At 44.7% G+C, this 21,264-nt stretch overlaps 1 protein-coding gene across 1 annotated transcript in view; it reads right to left on the reverse strand.

Annotated features, from left to right (window-relative positions):
* PDE8A (phosphodiesterase 8A) overlaps positions 1-20,871 on the reverse strand; it is a 255,093-nt gene extending 234,222 nt beyond the window's left edge. The window contains exons 1-2 of the mRNA XM_039491037.1: positions 20,702-20,871; positions 15,069-15,259 (exon numbers count right to left, since the gene is read on the reverse strand). Coding sequence (XP_039346971.1) covers positions 15,069-15,236 — 168 coding nt within the window. The 5' untranslated portion in view covers positions 15,237-15,259; positions 20,702-20,871. The remainder of the gene's footprint in view (positions 1-15,068; positions 15,260-20,701) is intronic.
* Positions 20,872-21,264: the final 393 nt, after the last annotated feature.

The following is a 21,264-nucleotide window of genomic DNA, read 5'->3' on the forward strand; positions in this document are numbered from 1 at the left end:
TTTTCACAGGTTCACTAAGGAGCACAGAAGCCCGACCTTTTCTTTCTCAGGACTTGACAGCTCCTGTTGTCAGGTATTTATCTCCCTCAACCTTGATCTGCAAGTAAGATCTTTCTCATAACAAATGGAAAATGCCTTTTATCAGATTATTGCTCCTCTGGTACTATCACAGCACTGACACTGAACCTCTGATCACTTCAAGAAAAACTTGACAACTCAGTGCTAATTCAATACTGTAGCCACACCCCTCTGCTCTAAGAGCTAGTCTAGATCATAAAATCAGAAGCAAGGTCACCCAGCAACCGATCATTTCACGTCACTGAAGATAATAAAGTCAACTTACATTCAACTTATTGCCTGGGTTGGTAAATATTTTTGTTAGATTAAAGTAACTTGGCGGAGGGGGGGGGGGGGAAGAGAGTGGGAAACGACCCTCTATTCTTATCTGTGATCAATTTATAAAAAATTAGCCTGCCCAATAGCACTGAGCCCTCACAATAGAGTGACCAGATAAGCAAGTGTGAAAAATCGGGATGAGGGTGGGAGGCAATTGGCACCTATATAAGAAAAAAACCCAAATATTGGGACTGTCCCTACAAAATTAGGACATCTAGTCACCCTACCTCACAATCTCAGGCAAAAAAAAAAATCCAATATTCACCTCCTGGCAATAAGGTGATGCCCAGACTCCAGAAACACTAAGGTCCCAATCCTGCAAGAGTTATGCACATGCTTAATTTTACTCAAGTGAGTAATGGGACTGTGCAGTGGAGCAAGTTTATGCACATGCTAAAGTGTTTGCAGGATCAGACCTAAGAAAGACAATCCCTCTTTAACCCACTCCCCTCCACAAAAGCCTGGATATATAGAAGGGGCTTTGCAGCACAACCTGATGGTCGACAGATTTGGACTCTGTCAAAAGGTGGTGGAATAAGTGAACTTTCATAAGCAAGATATTTATTTCTTTATATGGAGGAAAGACAGCCTTGTTGTCAAAGGACACTGTCAACTTGAAATGTCACATTTCAGTGTGAAAATGTTGTACCTGCTGTTAAGTAACAGCCAACACAACTAACTGAAAGCAGTTCGCAAAAGACTGAATGGAGAAACAGTCTGTTTATGTGTGCATTTGGCAGCACATTGTGAATAGTCAGGGCCCTAAAATTTCAGAGGTGAGTAGTGATATTGGGTGCCTAACAAGAGACACCTAAAGAGGGGACTGATTTTCAGAGGTTGTCTGCACCACGCTTTCTGAAAATCAGGTCTCTTTTTGAGTGTCTCAGGTTGGGCACCCAAAACTGAAGGCATTCAAGATCACTTGTTACTTTTGAAAATTAAGGCCACTGTTTCCTCTGTGTAATTAGTTGATTTTATCAATTTGTCTCTCACTGAACAGATCCTTATAAACATTTACAGGGAAGCAATAAAATCCTTACATAGGTTTGTTGTTCTTTTTAATTGCCAGAACATACTATTTATATAGTGCTTGCGCAAAACATGGAGTATTAAAAAAAACAGTCAATTTCAAAATAGTCACATTGAGAGAGTCCCTTTAAAGCACAGGAGTAAGAGTCAGGAGATCCAGGTTTAATTCCTGCCTGTGCCATGCAGGCTCTCTGAAGCCAAGAGAGCTTAGGTGCCTTGCCCGAGATCTCACAATAGATTAGATGTTCTTACTTTCATTAACCAAGTTTGTTTTCATGAGCAATTTCAATTTCCTGGTAGTTTCGTTTCATTTTAAACCGTTCTTTAGGGTTTTAAGTTTAAACTTTACAAGATGATCGGTTGCTGAAAGTGTCAATCTGGATTATGAAAGAGACACTTGTAAATCACTTTAATGAAGCAGTCTTAATACTGCAAATGGTGTTTATTTAATAGTAGGATGTAATTTTAAAAATTGGTTATGCATGTGTTTCAAAGAAATGCAGTCAAACTCTTCAAATAATTAACGAAATCCAGGAAGAAAAAACTGAAGTGTAAGGTTACAAGAAGAAAAAAAAAATCCATAGAGGAAGCAAATCTAAGGATTATGATGTGATCTTGGGAGAAAGGAACTCCTGAATGCTAGCACTGTCTTTGCCACTGACTCTGTGTGACTTTGGGGAGATAATTTAACTTCTCTGTACCTTTGGTTTCCCCATCTGTACAATGGGGCTAGTGGTGCTCAGTTATCTCACCAGGGTGAAGCAAGGCTTAGTTAACTGCACAAAACTTTGAAAACGTTAATTGCTTCTCATCAAACCTGCTGCCTCTGTCCCCGGGCAGGCAGGCTACTCAGCCCATTGCCCTACACAAATTCAAGGTGAGCGTGCACCATCTCAGCTAGTCATGTGCACACAATGTGTTGGAACCTGGGTTCTGTGCTCTGTACCATTCATAAGGAACACAGGATTTGACAACTTAGTTAAGATGAATGATCCATCTGACCTGGTGTCCTGCCTCCTGCAGCCAGCTATATGCCTGAAGCTTCAGAGTATCATTGTACCTCAGAGGCAGGCAACCAACCAACCAAAATACCATGATAAACTTGGAGATGAGACGAGGAGTGGGCTCCGGCAGCCGCTGGGCTGCAGAAGTCCCCTCACTGCACCGCGCTGGCTGCTTTGGAGGTGAAGGAAGCAGAGACCTTGTAACTTCCCACAAACAACGTTCCAGCTTAGCAACAGCTGGGACTCCCCTGACTGCTTTACCCCTGGGCACTCCTTTAATCACTTCTGCTCCCAGATGTCATCAGAGCTGCATTCACAGCCCTTGCCTGCAAAGCAGGGTTACAGGGAAAACGGAGTCAGTATGTGGGAGTTTTCCATATCTGAAAAAGGGAAGGAGAGGGAGGACAGCAATAGCCAGCCTTTCAATCCAGCTACAGTATCTGACTCAACCTCCTGCAGTAGGCCAGCTACACAGTCTGAAGGGTGGTTCCTTCTGAATGACTGAGTTCCTCTTTCTAGGTTCTTACATTGCTCCTACCAGCCTATTTGAGCAGCTCTCATTAGCTTCACCCAGTGAGCACTTGTTCAAGCTATGGGACAATGTAAGTGGAGGTGCCGATCAATTTCCAATATCCTCTTGTGATGCGTGGCCAGAAAGAGTTAAACATCCTGCAAAATAAATGACTGAAATTCAACCCTTAAAGACATGTGGGGAGATAATGTTTGTGTTTTTGTGTATTTACATATATATGGGTAGTGGTCAAAAATTTAATCAACAGTCCCTGTCTATGCTGTATTCTGATAATTCGGAGATGAAAAGAACATCCTAGCATTTAAATGAATTGTAAACATGGGATCTCTCTGTATTCATCTCTCTTTGAAATGTATAGCAAATCGTCAGTGAATGGTGGAGGAACAGGCAATTGTCTTATGTTAATTCATATAGCTGAGTGTCAGTGATCGGCCCACTCCAAAGACACCCTCATTACTTATTGTTCCCTGAGGAACTCCAACTTGTCAAAGACGACCTGAAATTGTATAAAAGATCCTTGGGTCCTGATCCTGTTTTATCTCAGATCTGCTTGAGCTTTCATGGAGGGGAAGCCTAAGCCACAAGGACTGAGATCCCAGTTCTGACTGGACAGCCCTGAAATATAAACATTGGACTCTAACCTATGGACTATTTCTGAAAGAACTCTTTGCAACTACAAAGCTCACCATCTCTGCTGTGTATCTGAACCTCAAGAATTGAACTCGTGTCTGTATGTATATTGATCTTTTAACCATACTCTCTCTCTTCCTTTTTAATACATTTTAGTTTAGTTAATAAGAATTGGCCGCAGTGTGTATTTGGGTAAGATCTGGAATATTGATTAACCTGGGAGATAAAAGGTTCTACCAATCTCAAAGGTTTGGACACATTCTTTTATATGATGAAATAAGATTTTCAGAAATCTTCATCATATTTGACTTGGGTACCTGGATGGAGGCCTGAGGCTGGGTTACTTCAAGGGAACTGTGTTGCTGGCAACCAGTGAGGTAATAAAGAAGCTGTTTTATGCTGGCTTGGTAAATCTAAGTATTGAAAATATCCACCAGCTTTGGGGATTATCTGCCCCATTCTTTGCAGTTCACCCTAATTGAATGACCTCAGCTTGCCCCCACTGGGACTCCAGTCACACCTCTTCATAATCTTAATTACCTAGTTAAGTTCAGTTTGTATCTTGCGTTCAGGAAAAAAGGAGAGAATTAAAGGGAAGCAAGAATGGGAAAAATGTGCTAACTCTACTGAAAATTCTCCTCTATTTGATCATCCTTCCATCCCAACCTGATGTAGAAAAACTGGGGTGTAGTGTGAACTGCAGACAGACCAGCACTGGCACTCAAATAGTTTTAGCTATCAGCCATGTGCATGGGTCTTCATTTTTGCATTTGCCAGTTAGTCACCAGTGGACAAATCTTTTGGAGGAATGAATCGTCACAGGCTCTCTCTCCACTGCAGAGTTACCGCGAGTTACCTGTATTTGTGTTACTCCTCTCGCGTTAGCCTAGCTCAATGGAAAGCAGCCACACTGTGAAACCACCCTTGAGCTGCTGTGCTTACGTGAGCTCTGCACTCACTTGTGTGTTGGTCAAAGATTTCTGGGGGGTACCTTCCATGGTTCTTTACCCTGCAGTAACCAAAGCAGCACTGTGAATTCTTTCCCTGTGAATTGCGTTAGAATTTCATCAGTCCTTTCTGGGCACATAAGGGGAATTGTGGGAAGGCATTGGAGGACTATTGGCACCAGCTGCAGGGGCTGGGCAGCCCCAGGCAGCTGCGGCGTGCGCCGCCTGTCCCCTTTCCCGTGGTCCGCGGGTCCGCTCTTCTCCGGCCGCGGCTGAGCTGGCGCGACACGGCCGCAGGGGAGGAAGCGACCGCAGGCATGGGGCGGCGGAGAGGCGCCGCTGGCGGAACAGCAGCGAACTCACGCCGGCGGGCGTGCGGCGCGGGCGCGGCGGCGGCGCTTTGAGCCGCGCTGCCGCGCGCGGGAGGTCCAGCCGAGCCCCGAGCCCCGAGCGCGCGCCCCATGCGTGCAGGCGGCTGCGCGGCGTGCCGGTTGTCCGCCTCTCCGCAGGCCCCGCGCATGGGGCGCAGGTCAGGCGCGGCCGCCCGCGCCCCCAGATTTGCGCGCTAGGGCAGCTTGGTTTGCTGGTGCCTAGAGCCGCCCCTGATTGGCACTCAAGTGACCCTAGCCTGCCTCCACACTACAGAGTGGTCATATTAGCAGCTGACTAGTTGCGTTCACTTGAGTTTTAGCCTATATGCCCTCTCAGGCCAGCTAACTGAAGTTAATAGCATGACTGTAGTGGAATTAAGGGTTTGTGAGGGTGGACAGGACTCAAGTTAGGAGCAACACTTGAGTTATAACTCAAGTTGACTTTGCATAGAAGACGAGTCCCCAGTGGCCCAAAAAAGAGCTATCCACTAGCCTAACCCACAGGTAGTACCTTAGCCACTTCTCTCACTGCCCCTCCATCCCCCTTCTGAGACATTGTCAGATTCTGTAGGTCTCCCTGCAGACTACGTGGGGATTGGCAAGTCTGGAATTAGACTGGCTCAAGTGCTGAAACCTTTTGTTTCACTACCGACACTAATGGGCTGCAAGTTAGTTCGTTATCTCCACAGCTACTCTTGACCTTTCAGGAAAAGAGAGGGCCCTTTGTTTAATTCAACCATATCGCTGTATTTCAGGTTGGCAACAAGCAGGGACATGGAGCTACAATTTTGGAGGCACTGTTCTCTTTTGTAAGTGGCCCAGTCACACAGGTTATACAGGAAAGAAAAGCAGAGGCACGGAGCATGGAAAGTATGACCTCTGCCACAAGTTCAATTGATATTAAGGGTTGGGTAGAGTATGTGGCAGTGGAAGCTAAATCAAAAGGTAAACTTTACAGCCACATTGTTATTGACCTATGCAGGAGTGTCAACAAAACCAGTGTGAATGACTGTGATGGCCACCATCTTGGCCAACACACCAGAGATTGAAGCGGTGACTTCTACAGCTAAAAGCATGAGCTGCCACAGCTTGAAATGAAGAGCCAAGACTCTGAAGCTGGGCTGTAAAAGATTCACATCCTCTATGGATCAGGCTCAGACAGGAACTTGTAACACATTCACGAGTGTGGGTTACGGGAACATACCCACTTCTTTCTTCCCCACTTAACAATAGTGTTTTACCTCCCGAAATAAAAGTCACGCACAATATATACAAGTGTATCTATTTTAAGAAAAATAACATGCAGTTGCGACGGAGCACAGCAGCTTGTCACAGAGGACCTCATCTTCATAGTCACAGCACACAATGCTACATAAAGCACTTAGCAATTAAAAGTGTTCTACGAGAGCAAAATACTTGATACTATCATCAGCACCCTCATCAGCTGACCCAGCAGTAGTGTTAACAGTAGGAGTTGAGCAAATAATTGGTAATGAACAAGTTTCACCTCTGGGATCAGCCAGCCAGCCAGCAAACAGTTTAGAACACACGTAAATTAGTTATTCTCAATTATTGTATGAAGTTATGATTGGATGGCCCCCACTTTCCATTCCCAGACTAGATGATATAAGTCTTACAGTCAGATTGCTGCTGCAGATGCCCATAGAAATTGTATTTTAAATTCACCTTCCACAAATATTTGCACATCCAGTCACTTTTGGGGAGGATTTACACTTGTGAAATTTGCATGCTGAAGCCAATTGAACTGAATATTCATCAAAACATTTTAGCATGATTCCCCAACCCCCGAGCTCTAGCTCAGATGCTTGAGAGAGGATGGTGTTAATTCAGCCCGTTTTGGCCAGACAGATCAGCCTGATGCAGAGCCTGCAAAGAGGGGTTGGGTCGGGTGTGAAAAAAGAGGACATCTCCACAAAATTATTATAAATAATATATATAAATGATGATAATACCTTATAAATTAGTCCTTGTCCAGACATTCATACTTGCTGTTCACTGCAATTCACTCCTTTGGCATATTCTCTCTGTTTTCTTCCACTCCTTATAAAGCGCTTGGTGGCTGTGGGGTGGGAGGGGTGGAGGAAGGTCTTCCCTCTTGATCACAAATTCCCTACCGCATTCATTCATTCTAAAAACAAAGGAGGCAGCCAGCCAGCCTGACATTCCAAATTGCTTTGTTTCTGTTGTTGTGTTTATTTGGTTTCTCTTTAAAGGTCATTTGCAGTGCAAGATTCTCACTTGATGAATCAGTCTGCAAACTTTTCAGCTTTTCTGCTGTGCAAGAAATTAATTAGATTTGGCTTCATTATTTGGTTCATGGTAATGTTTTGATATTTGAACGGCACCTTTACACTGAGTGCAGGGAACAAAAGGGTAATTATAAGGATGACACAATTAATGGGTGTATTGGCCATAAAGACGCCTGGTTATTTTTAACAGAATAATTATGTACAGCATCCTGGACCATTTCGGTGTTTCTTAGAAAACTAAGCCTATCCATTCGTGGCACTGGGTCAGTCTGCCTTAATAATGTTCAATTGTGAAATGTATTGCTTGTAACACTGGGTGGCAGAGGCCAAAAATAAGCTGCAGGTGAATTCCCTGTTTCACGCATGAGAATGATATCAGGTTTATCACATAGTAGGGGAAAGTGAATAACTGCCTGCTTAGGAAAGTGTACTGTACTACCTAACAGGCAGCACTAGCAGGTAAATGGACTGGATTTCCCCCCTCTGACCTCTTTGGAAGAGCTCTTTGATTTTGCTACATAATCCAGTGGGTGGTCCCTATAGGTTAAAAGATCTGAGAGCTATCCCTCGCTATGACATTGATTTTTTGTTTGATCTAGGGAAAGTCACTTCCCCATTCTGTGCCACACTTCCCTGGGAATACAGATGGACAACTTTGCAAAGAGCTTTGAGATCTACCTATGAAAAGTTTCATCATTACCCTGGAGCACTGATCTCAAAACAACTGCTTAGTGTTCATGGAATAAGCCCCATAGCACTCCCGAGAGACAGGGAAGGATCAATAGCACATTTTATAAACAGAGACAAGAGGTTAAGTAACTTGCCCAATGCCATGCAGCAAATTCGAACTGGGAGTGGGAATAGACCCCAGGTTCCCAAATTGCTAATCCCATGCACTAAGCACCAGACTGCTGTGATGCAAGGAGACAGGTAAGGAAGGGGACAGAGCTCTCCTGTTGTTGGTTGGTTATTAAAGAAAGAAATTAAAACTAAAACCAAGTTGGGCTGATTCATTTCAGGTCTTGTTACTGTGTAAGATACTGATGCAATGAGCCACACAATGGGGTTGAATTGCATTTTATTCTTTCTAACTGATGCATGAAACCAGTCTGCTCAGTTGCCAAACCCTCACCTTCTACCTTGCTCACACTCAGATATGCTGCACAAGCTACAGAAATCTGTCTGAAGTGCCATACATCTGACTTGGTCCATCAATGGCTATTAGCCAGGATGGACGGTGATGATGTCCCTAGCCTCTGTTTGCCAGAAGCTGGGAATGGGCGACGGGATGGATCATTTGATGATTACCTGTTCTGTTCATTCCCTTTGGGGTACCTGGCATTGTCCACTGTCAGAAGACAGGATACTGGGCTAGATGGACCTTTGGTCTGACCCAGTGTGGCTGTTCTTATGACTTTGCACAGGGCCCAAAAAAGTCTAGGAGTAGGTCTCTCTGTATTAAAACTACTGAAATGTCTTCTGAGGAAGAAATCCACAAACAGAAGGTAAGAACTAGAGCTGGTTGGGAACTTTTCAACTAAAGTTTGTTTTTTAATTTTGGGGTTTTTTGCGGGGTGAGGGTTGAAGGGTCAGGAAATGTCGAGTGGTAGAAAACTCAGCTTCCGGTAGAAATGTATCCGTTCTGACAAAACTTTCGTTGGGGAGGATTCCCAGGTTCAGGATGAAATTCCTGGTCAAAATCAGAAAGACAAATCCACCCCAGGACAGCCAATAGCCCAGGGGTCAGAGTATCCTCCTGGCATGTGGGAAGGCCAGTTTCGAGTCCCTGATCCAAATCAGGGACTTGAACCAGGATTTCCTACATCTCAGACGAGTGCCCTGGCTATTGGCTATTCCAGGCATCTTGTGCTTTCTCCCCCCAGTTTGAAAGGCCTTGGGTTCATTCTGCTTTGGAACAGAAATAAATGTTCTTTTCTGTGAAACAGAATTCTTGTTTGCCAGCCTGCCCTAGGGATGAATAGATGATTGCAAAAACTATCTGCCATTAACAACCTTAGCCCAACAGAAGTGATCCGACCTCGTATAGCAGCCACGTGATCCCCTCCTCTCCCTCCAGTATGATGTTTAGCAGTCATAGAATTCTTCCATAAACATTGGTAGGAACGTAGGAATTGCCATAGAGGGTCAGACCCATGGCCCAGCTAGTTCAGCGTCCTGTTTCCAGCAATAGGCAGTACCAGATGCTTCAGAGGAAGGCACAGAAAACCTTGCATTATGCAGATGTGGGAGAATCTGTTCCCCACATTAGATCCTATCCTTATCACTTTATTTAGAGATTAATGTAGACCCTGAAGCATGAGGTTTAATCTAGGTTCCGAAATGTGCTGGCATACAGTATTAGAACTCTGGGCATGCTTGCTACCCATATCGATATCCAATCCCTCTTTTGAATCTTGTGAACATCTTTGCCTCAGAGACACCCTATGGCAATGAGTTCCACAGTTTAATTATGGATTACGTTAAAAAAAATCTATTTCCTTGTACTGATTTTGGATTTGCCACCTTTTAATTAAAAGCCAATAAAAAAGGAAACACTTTTGCCAAACACCACATAATTAAACTGTGCAACATACTGCCTCAGCATGAACTCCATACTTCACTATGGACAGGCAAAGACACTAGGCTCCCACTTTGAAAATCTGGCAACATTTCAATTGAATACTAGAAATCTATTTTCAATTGTGCAGAAATGCAGGAAGGACTTGTTATAGTTTATTAGAGGACTAGTTTAGGAGCCAGGGGCTTTATTTTTGGCTTTGTCACAGACTTCCTGGGGGACCACGGGCAAGTCACATTACTCTCTGGGTGTCATTTTTTCCCCATCTGTAGAACAGGGATGACAATGCTTCCCCACCTCACTGTGGATGCCAGTACTGAATATCAGATCCAAATTCTCTTTTTCTGGAGGACTGAGGCAGTCTTTGAAGGGCCTGCCATGTGCTATAAATCTGCAGATTGAGACCTTAGTCCCAGCTGCTTCTACCTCTGGCTGCAGTGACACATTCCAGATCCTCCAAGATTGCCAAAGTCCTCCAGAAAAACAAAACAAAAACCAATCAGCATGGAAGGACACCCCCTTGTGGCAAGGCACAGGGACTGGCCATCAGGAGACTGATTCCATTCCCAGCTCTGCCCCAAGCTTCCTGTGTGACGTTGGGCAAATCAGCGTCTCTTTGGGGGTTCAGTTCCCATTCTGTAGATTGGGAATGGTAATATTCACCTCACGGGGCATTGGAAAGCACTTGCAGAGCCTCAGCTGGAAGGGGCTCTAGAAGTGCAGAGAGGGATTCAATTTCTAATCTAAAAAAAAAAAACCAAGCAGAAAAACCTCCTGCATTTTTCTGAAGCTGTCATTATCCATGCCAAAGGAGCAGAGAAGGGGGCAAATGATTCTTTTATTTTGCTTTGCGTTTGACTTTTCAAATTCTTTCCAGCGATGAATTTCTAAACAGCTTCTTTTTAGACAGGCAGTCACGTCCCTGGAATTTAACCCCAATCTGACAATCCGCCACCATAATCAGCAAGACTTCACAGGACTAGGTTTCCATTAAAATGATTTGGGGTTGGTACAGTGCCCTGATGGGAACTGTGCACTATCACGAGGGCGACCTTACTCTGTACAGGGGTTTCAAAGTATGTCTGCCCTGCAATCAGCGGTGTGATTGCAGCATACATAGACAGACCCAAGCTACCTTTGATCTAACTAGCTTGAATAACAATAGCAAGGAATCTGCAGCAGCACAGGCTGTACAACCCCACCAGGGTACATAGTCGAGTGGCTAGCCTGTGTGTCGCATACGCTGCTGCAGCTTCACGCCTATTGCTACTCAAGCTAACTAGATCAGAGCTAGCTCGGGGAAGAACATTGAGCTTCAAGGCTGAGAGGGAAGAAATTGCTTCAAGCTTCCCCAATGCCGTGCAGTGCTGGCTGGTCAACGACATTAACAGCACTCCAGACCAAGGAGAAAGCTCCTGCAACACACGGTAGTAGAAGAAGAGCAAGATCAGCCCACTAGATAGACACATGCATGAGATTTGGACCCCTGGCCTTTAATTCCAGGTCCTGATCAGATTCCCCGTTTATCTAAGAGGCCCTCACCTTTTGGGAGCAAGCTGTTACCGTAAGTACACACATGTATCAGAACAGGTTAGTCTACATCCAGCTATAACTTTAATGCCATTAGTCAACACTAACCAAGATTTGATTTTTTTCTCCCCCCCTCCCAAGATAAGCTGCAGCAGGAACACACTGTCTCCTGATACCTAATGTAAACCTGTTTGTTGATTATAAAAGTGTTGCAAGCTGAACTCAAGGGATAAATATTAAGCTCCAGCAGAAATCACTATGTCTGTAGGGTTTAAGTATTTGCTGTGCCACCGGCCTTGATTTCTAAAGCATTTTGTTGGCTTTGGCATTCATGAATTTCTTCTTGTTTAGAAAAGAAATCTGATTTTGTGCTGTACCATACTTGTCTTTGGGTAAAAAGGCACAGCGCGGCAACTGGAATATGCTGATATTTGTAAATAGCACAGTGCAATTAGCTAGTTAGCTTTACAATGAAAATATGGTGTATAATTTTGAAAATTGACAGATAATCATTGTATTCCAGGCTACCTAGCCCTTCATGCCCAGTGTCAATTTACCATATTTTCAGGGGAGAAAGGATGGTTTTGTGGTTTAAGGCATAAGGGTGGGACCCAGACAATCTGGATTCTTTTCCTGGCGGTGGCACAGACTTCCTGGGTGAACTTGGGCAAGTCTCTTAACTAAGTGCCTTTAAAAATCTGCCCCTTAGCCTTTTGTGCCTCAATTTCCCTTTTTGTAAAATGATAATATTTTCCCATCATTCTGAAGCGCTTTGATCTCCTCTGATGAATCGTGGTTTATAAACAGGTTTGGAAGGAAGGCACTGGAAGCATTATGACATTTTGGGCCTTCAGAAAAGTCACTCTGCAACAGGTGTGTGTGTAGTGCTGATGTGTCGTTTTAACAGGCTGTACTCTGCAGAAAAATGCCAGGTCTTGCAACTGAGACCCTCACTCTTATCTTTGCTCAAATTGGAGGGACAATAGCTATCTTTCACTGTCCTTTTAAGGTATGCCCAGTAGGTCAGGAACCATATAAACCAAACCCTGGGCAGTTAGATACCCAATGCCTGATAAGCAAGTCATCTGGCGCAAGGCCAGCCTACCGCACAGACAAAGAAGAGTCCACTGCAGCAGTGAACAGCAGATCAGTGGAGGGAGGAGACAAGCTCATGCAAATGAACCCCCTGCACAACTCCTGAACCTTAGGACTGCCTAGGCCCCTCTCCTGAGCCACAAAGTTTGCAATGGTTATAACAGCACTAGGAGTGAAGTAATCCCCTCCCCCAAAGGATCACCAGCCTCCAAACTACAGCTGGGATTTTCAAAGGCACCTCAGGGTGATCTCCAACCTCCTTTTTTCTTTTCTTTTCTTTTTTTTTTGTTTTAAAGTCAGATCCTAGTCAAACTCCCCCTGCTGGGCAGTCACTAGCGGCTGTGTTTAGATCCAAACCCTGGATCCTGCAATCTTCTAAGCCCACTGAGTCTGAGTAGTGTCCGGGCACTGTCCCAGTTTCTGGCCTCCCAGGCCCACTCCCGAGATGCAGACTCTCTGTCTGGTACCATTTCTAGGGAATGGGGCTCTGGGCCTCAGGGCCAGTTCTGAACCCAGTGGTTGAACAGAGCTCCCTGCAGAGATACTCCGGTTTAGGGATATCTACACCAAAACACACTTTACTCACAGACAAACCACAAGAGAGTTACAGATCCATGCAAAAATAACTGCATGCAAAAACCCTGCCTCAGCTTTCAATTTGGGATTTGATCAGTGTCTTTTCAGGGTCCCAGGAGCCTCCTCTCTTCCTTCCTCCCTCCTACCCCATCTGGTCTCATTGCTTTGGTAGGAGAGCTAGCTACTAAGAGCAGGTCTTATTCTTTTATATCTTCCAGTCACCTATGTTGTCTGACTCTCCTGGTCAGCCTCAAAGCCTCCCTCCCACCCCCGCACATCAGGTGACCTATTGCGTGGTTACCACCCACCTGGAATCCAGGCTGGAAAAACTGATTTCTTGCAGCTTTGGCTACACTCTTTAGCCAGGGGAGGCTCTAGGCACCAGCAAAGCAAGCAGGTGCTTGGGGCAGCCCATTTGCAGGGGCGGCACCTGGCAGGGATACAGCCTGGGAGCTGAGAACCAGCAGGGGGCCCCGGGAGCTGTAGTTCCTTGGTTAGCTCCCTGCCTATAGAGCCAGCCCTGGAGCAGGGAAAGAACTACATTTCCCAGCATTCCCTTGGCCACTATCAACAGGAAAGGGAGGGGGAGGGAGTATGGTAGTTGAAACATCATGCTGCAGCTTGCTGTGAATGGAGAGCTCACTGCTGGAGTGGGGTGGCACTGTGAATGGGGAACAATTGTGCCCAAGGAGTAGAAGGCTTTGGCCCAGATATCCCCATCAGAAAACATCCCCAGACTGGATTAGGGATACTGGTGTGACCTCACCTTGCAGCTCCCAGAGAAGGAATTGGGTGGACTAAATGGACAGTGCCCCTCTCTATCTGAAGCCTAGCAAGGGAGGTATGTGGATCCCACTAGAATTTAAAATGAAAAGTAAGGAAGGGGAGGCTCTACTGGACCTGGGCATCTTTAGATACAGTACCAGGCACGTAGGAGGATTTCTACTTCTGAGCCATGGAAGCAGAAATTGTCTTTTCCTTTCCAAATTTAGCTAATATTCAGAAAGGGAATCTAGCACCTGCCTTCCAGATTTGAACACCTCAAAATTCAGGAGTGCTCAAGATCAGTTTGGGCAGCTGTTACTTTATTTCTCCCAAATCAAATATACTGATCCACTGTAACTTGCTGTAGAAAAAGTAGATAAAACTGAGCAAGAAATGCTTCCCAGTGGTTTTTAGGACTAGAATTGCTATTTTCAACAGCCATTGCCTTTTTTTTTTAAGTTTTATTTATTTGAAAGGAAGACAGTGATATTGCATTGGCAAATTCCCCATAGAAAGAAAGAGTGGAACAAAAGAATAATAAAGGCACCTCAACTTTTCCTCATTTATGGAGGACAGTCTTATAATATGCATCCAGATATCCTCCAATCACACAAGCTGAAAATTGTTCTACTTTACTGCAGTTCTGTAACCATATGGGAGCCAATCCTGTCTGTGTTCTGTGCACATCCAAAATTCCTGCTGAATGACCCGCCCTGGGAGCAAGTTACCAGTGACCCAGGGCTGGGGTAGAAGAAGGGTGCAGGGGCGGGGGGAAGAGCCCAGGGCTGGGGCGGCAGGGGTTGCAGGTGGAGGGGGCAGAGCCCAGGGCTGGGGCAGGAGGGGGTGTGTGGGTGAGGGGACACTGGTGGGAGGGAAGGGGGGACCCCAGAGCTGGGGCAGCATGGGGTGTGTGTGGGGGAGAGCCCAGGGCTGGGGAGGGGGCAGCCAAAATTTTTTTTGCTTAGGGCGGCAAAAAACCTAGAGCCGGCCCTGTCTTTAGCATACCCATTGTACTGCCAAGGCAAAGTCTTTCAATAGGAACAACCGCTCATTGGTCAACACTGGTTGTTCTATGTTAACAACCCTTGGAATTTCAGTCCCAGATGGGGGTAAAAAAGGGGAAGGCACAGGTTTGTGTTACAAGCAAATGGTTGCTCACAAAAAACATCCATATGTATCTGTATCAAACTCCATATACTGTCACAGAGTCTAAGCTGGACTTTTCAGATTAGTCACCTTGATGTTCCACCCTGGTCTACTCTTGTGGCAAGGGTCTGGGGGAAGAGCAGGGCAGGAGATGAGAAGGTGTTTCTTCTGCAAAGTGTCTGCCTCCTCTTGAACTCACCTTTTTTTGGGTCTGAGGAGAAGAGTTGCAGGTCACATGGCCTCTCTCTCGCCCTCTCTGGCCAACTCGCCCTCGCTTCCTGTAGGTTTGAGATGGAACTGCCAATGGGTTACCTCTTCCTGATGGTTTGGTCCGAAGAGAGGTCTCTCTCTCTCTCTCCCCCTCCATTTTCTGAGTATATCAGAGAGTACCTTAAGAAAAATTTCAGACAGAGGAACGACTGCATCACATGACATTCTGGCATATCTAAATCAGAGTTTTAGAATTCTCCATCATTCACTCTTTCAGTTCTACCGATTAAAAGAAGAACATTGAGCCGTGACCAGAAGTGTGCTTTGGAGAACAAATAAAGAGAACAGGGTTCCTCCCCGGAATATTTTGCAAACTATCTTGCAGAATTCAGTTAGAGTTATGCAACTGAGCATGTGCTGGTAGGGAGTGTAGTATTTGGTCTTTGAGGCCGGCATATACACCCTCATATAGCATGATACAACAGTCACCATTGAAAAGTCAAACATCCCCTTTCAGCTCTAAGTGATAAGCTATCCGTGTCTGCATGAATTACTTTTATTCCAAGTTTGTTTCTATTTTACAAATCATTAGAACTTTTTAAAAAAGGATGGGGGAAGGGAGTCCACATTTGCTAACAGTTACTAGAGGGGGATCTGAGATCCTGCAGTTATTTCCTGACCAGGGGATGGGGAAAGTCTGTGATAGATTAATGCTTATCACCAAGTAGTATCTAGTCAAATATTGACATTTTAAGTGACAATAGATGGTGCTTTTAATGTGATATTAAGGATTTGTTATTGATTGTTAGCTTAAAAGAACATCAGGCATTGAAGGTCTGTCACAGCACTGACAGACATTTGTTAATGAGATTTCTGCTTGTTGAACAAAGTACAAAATAACTAAAGCTTCCCCTCCCCCATCTTCACTATGAAATCAGCTGTGTCCAGAGACCTGATTACAAGACCCCAGCTCCTTCTAAAATAGCTCAGTATTGCACCATAGGCAGGACCAAACCCTGCTCCTGATACATTTATAAAAGCCCGTCAGCTGAGATGGTTAATTTTTTAAGCACCTTGCTGAATCAGGGCCATAATGCAGACTGGCACAAAAAGGAGAGATCTTGTTTAGTCTACATTTGCTTTTGAAAACTGCACCAGTTGATGTTCCATCAAATTGAGCTTTCAGTTGGCAAAACAAATAAGTTGTGAATCATGGGGAATTTCATTTCCAAGGGGATTTACACTGCGTTCCGCCCTAATTAACTGGAATTTCTTCTCTCTCTCTCTTATATCCTACATTTCCTCTAAACTCTTGGTCACTGTCAGTTGCTTTTGTAGTTCTGCGAGTAAGAATTGCATTTTCCTTAACTGAAACATAGACCCTTGAAATGTGATGTGATGGGGTGGGGTGGAAACAGCTCCGTAAATCCTTCATTCATTGTAGTCTCAGTCATAATATAGCTATATTGCACGTCAAGATTAATTTCTTGTAAACACGAAGGTAGGAATGAATCCTGTGGAGGGTTTTGAAAGAGAAGAGGGTAGTGGCCTGATGAATCAGGTTGTTGGCCATGTGTATAAAGCTAAAGGCCTAGGGGACAAATTCTTTGCTGATTTACACCCCAAGCCAGTGTGGGGTTCACGAGGTACATGTCAAAGCTGAATTTGGCCCTATATGGGTAGATCACTATAGCATCCTACATGAAGCTTAAATTACAGGACACCTCTGCCTGACTACAGCGTAGTGCACCACAGCAGTGATTTTCAGCGCCCATCTGAAGAAATATGCCTTTTAGAGCCGGGATAAAAAGGCTCCCACCTCTTCTCCGGCAGTCAAGGATGTCTCTTACTCCCCACACCTAAAGTGTAGTGACCCAGACAAGGAGAGACCACCATGGGGGGTGGATGTTCCAAGTGACATTTGGACATTTCCATTTAATCAGATTAAAATGTCAAAGGAGCAAGACAAAAACAAAATCAGGGCAGATATTTTTGGGGAAAGTTAATGGTATCACCACAGCGCCCTCTAGTGTTGCTGTCACTGAGCATATTGTCAGCATTCCCATTATAAAACCATATCTTTCTCTGCCCTACCCTAGCTTCATCCACTTTAGAGGTCAAGAGCCCCACCTGTTTCCAGCTTGTGTCTCTACATTAATTTCTGAGGCTGTGTACAGACCGATGTGTGAATATCCAGACCTCGGTAGGCCATGATCCCATTGGACATAAGCAAAAAGTTGGGTTAGGTCCAGGGCCAGTGCAACCATTTAGGTGACCTAAGCGGTCGCCGAGGGTGCTGGCATTTGGGGGACGCTATTTTCTTCGGCAGCGACCATGGCAGCCAGATCTTCGGCCGCCCCAGTCGCCGCCAGCATTTAGGCGGAGGGCGCTGGGGCAGGGGAGCACGGGGAGGGCCGTCTGCAGCAAGTAAGGGGGGGGCGGCATGCAGGGGAACTCCCCTCCCCAGCTCACCCCTGCTCCGCCTCCTCCCCGAGTATGCCGTGGCCGCTTCACTTCTCCCGCCTCCCAGGCTTGCGGCGCCTAAGCTTCAAAGAAGAGCTAACACCAATATTAATAAAAAAGGGAGTATATACACACCTCTCTTCCCTGCAGTAACTGAACTAGTTCCCAAAGGCACTAGGGATGGGTAATAACTCTTTACCAGGAGATTCCAAACCTACCATGAGCAGATGGCTCCAAGTGTGGTGTATGCAGCTATGCAAGTGAAGGGAGTTGGCATTCTGCATCTGCACCTTTAAATATCGAGGCATTTCCCTGCTGCTGCGGGCCAGCTATCATTCAGAGGTTCAGTTCAGAGGCAGAACATTACAGAGCAAGTCATTTGTACTCTCATGCACAGAAACCACTTGGTTTCTTGCCATCTGAAATAGCCTGAAAAAATATGTTTTTTGTGCATGGGTATGGGAGGAAAGAATATACACAATGAGATGTAGCTTATAGTTGTGCTCTCAAAGTGGTGGGCTCAAGAAGAAACATTATGGGCTTGATTCTCCACTGCTTTGTGCCTTCTGATTCGATAGTATTTAACATCCAGCAAGGTGGAGGACCATGGGATTCATGGCCTATAATTTGACCTTAAACTTTTGCTGCAGTGCCTGTTTGTTTCCCCCAAAGTTTGCCTGAACTACCCAATCACTTATTGAGAAGTTGTTTGGGAATTTATCTTAAACAACAAACCTTACTTTCTATTATTTATCGTCATTTTACAGAATAATGTTAGGTTCGCCCATATAGAATAATGCAGGTTACACTTCTAAATTGCATCCCAGCACTTTACCAATTACCACATACAACCATTACAACCCATAGCTAGAAATCCTCTTAAGTCTTTTTGCTTTGTTTAAAGCAAAGAACTCACAGCCTAAGTCTAAATCCTGGGCTCCCTGGAACAGTGTACAATGCCATGGTTTAGCTTTTTCAGTGCATTTCTTTTCTAAGATGGATGGCAGCTACTTGCACTGTTCCAAATTCCCTTCTGGATTCCTAGAAGGCTTCTCATTGTTGCCTTAGTCCTTGAAAAACCCTAGACCATGTTTGACTCACATGTCCTAACTGTATTCAAAGCCACAAGCCAAAGCTTCCCAAAGCTTCAACTCTAAAGCTCCTTAACTGGAAACGAACACATTTTCTTCCTTCCTTCAGGCAGTGCCATAACCCAATCTCAAGCCCTTTGCCAAATTGTTATACAGAGTTTATTCACTTTCTGAGTTTAATTAACTGTAAACTGTCACTCATCTCTGACTTAACTGACATAATTGATACAACTAACCCCAATACCATCAGAATCTTATTTTGTTACCGATTCTCCTCAGAAATATTGAGTCATTCAGCTGAAACTGTAACCAGGGACTGATTATCTGATTCATACCCCTCATAGCATATTTTACTCAACAGTAAATGCCAGAGGTGAGTGCCCACCACTGAAAATGCCGAAAATGCTCAATTCACCTGAAGCAATCCCCGTGGGTTATAGGGACATTCTGGAGCACTGTGAATTCTGAAATAACTTGGACACTAGGACTAGACTTTAAAAGGTACCTGCATCTTTAGATGCCTAGCAAGGTGACTAGTGGGATTTTCAAAGGCACCTCTGTGCCTAACTCCCATTGACAATCCCACTAGGCACCTAAATCCCTCTTAAAGAGACACTAACCTGTACATTGAGTTTCATTTGGCAATTGGAAGTGGACTGGCAACCTGTCCAGAGCACAAGTGTAAGGTGCTTGCTCAAGGAGGGAGCCGTGCTTTCTGCACTGTCTGAAGCTACCATGGGGCCTTCAAAGTTAGCCCCAGGGCATGCAGTCCTCTGCCCTTCATTCTTTATCTCTGAGGTGGCAGGTGGCTAATTGTAAGTAAGGACTACATCTGAAAAGAAAGCAACCACTTGGCCAACTAGAGATGGCTTTTTAGCCACTGCTGCTATCCAGGAATCTGAAGGAATAGATAGGAGTTTAATAAAATCTTGAGATTATGAACCACTTAGCTAACAGACAGGCAGGTCCCCACAACAGAAAACAGCCATGATTCCTGCAAGTTCCTCCAACTGCTTCTCCTCACCAGAAAGAATTACCTTAATCCTAAACAGCTTCCATCCATCTCCCTATCACTGCTAGATATTGGGACAGCAGGGAAACAGTTTACCTGTTATACAGTGGGTACTTATTTCACCAGACTGAGCTGGTTCTCCTGTGACAACGGGATTTGTCACACTGACGAGTTACTGGTATTTTCACCAAGAGGTCAGTTTGAAAATGATGTCATCCAGCCACATATCCAACATTATTAACCAATAAGCCACAGACCACTTTATAATGAATGGGTCCAGTAAATACACATCATTAGTTTCATAAAGGCTTTTCCTGTCCATCAGATTCAGTCCTAGTCATTTTCTGTCAGAGACAAAGCAGGAAAAGATTGTCCCAAATGAAGATACTTTTGAGAAGTAATGAGTGCAACAGAACCGGGGTTCTGCTAGAAAATGGGTTAGCAGAATATACCAGGTTCTTTCTATAAACACACTGAAAGAGTCTCATCTGCTCCAAAAGATTCTACTGGCCTGGGAGAGACTAGGACAGACAATGCAATAGTGATGCTCTCTCTCAATGTAGAGAAATGTCTTGTGCACCCCACTGGGTCACTCCCCACCAGCACAGTGTAAAACAAGAGAGGAATTTATTTCCATAACTGGCCCAGTTTTCAACTTGGGCACCTAGGTTAGGATGGCTGGGTTCACATGTGTGCACTTAGCTACTCAAGTATCCATTGTAAGCACCTAGACAGCATTTTGGAGTTTGGGGACTAAATAGTAACGATGCCCAAAGACATAAAATTGAGGAACAATATCTAAACCAAACAGGAAAAACATACCCACAAGGGCACCTAAATCAAAAGGCAAACTTCCTCTACTACTGCTCAGCCTAAAACTATCTGCAAGAGAGAATGCATTATCTTCCTTCTGCTAATACACCAACACACTGAGCATACGCCAGACAATCCAGCCTTTTCAACTGTTACCCATTCGTCATAACTGTATTACATTAGTGCCTAGAGATCCCCTCTCAAACATGTAGTAAGAGAGGATCTCAGCCCTGAAGAGATTACCTTCGCTCCATGTGCTCTCTTTGGTGGAGATTAAGGTGTTTTTATACCTTTGGGGTGTATACCACCAGTATTATCCAAGTGTGAAGAATATCCAACTTCTTTAAGCACCAGCACAAATACAACAAGCTTCCTACAGCCAAAGTCCAAGGGAAAGGGTTAAAGTGAAGCTTGCTTCAGACAAGTTCCAGAGTAAAAGTGGGAGAAAAACACTGACTCTCTGGATTAATTGATTCTCTGCAGCTGAGCTGGCTGGCTCAGCCCATCCCACCCCTGCTATGCTATAAATCCCTGTACTCGGGGCAGGTAACTATGATCCTTCCTTTAACCAGAGTAAGTGGATTAGTTTCTTCCTTAACACCCCTCCTACAGTTTAATTTGGGGGAGAAAAGTGGAGAACGTGTGTTACGCAATGCATTAAAAGCCAAATAGTAAAGTAGAAGATAAAAGCACAAAACTAGTCTGTGTTGAAACTCTTCCATCTAATTAACTTCCCATCCCATGTTCCTTAATACTGTTGCTCTTCCTTCTGACATCACTGTCCAGTTTTGACACCTATGTTGCCC

The sequence above is a fragment of the Mauremys reevesii genome, linkage group 10 (genome assembly GCF_016161935.1).
Source record: "Mauremys reevesii isolate NIE-2019 linkage group 10, ASM1616193v1, whole genome shotgun sequence".
Lineage (NCBI taxonomy): Eukaryota > Metazoa > Chordata > Testudines > Geoemydidae > Mauremys > Mauremys reevesii.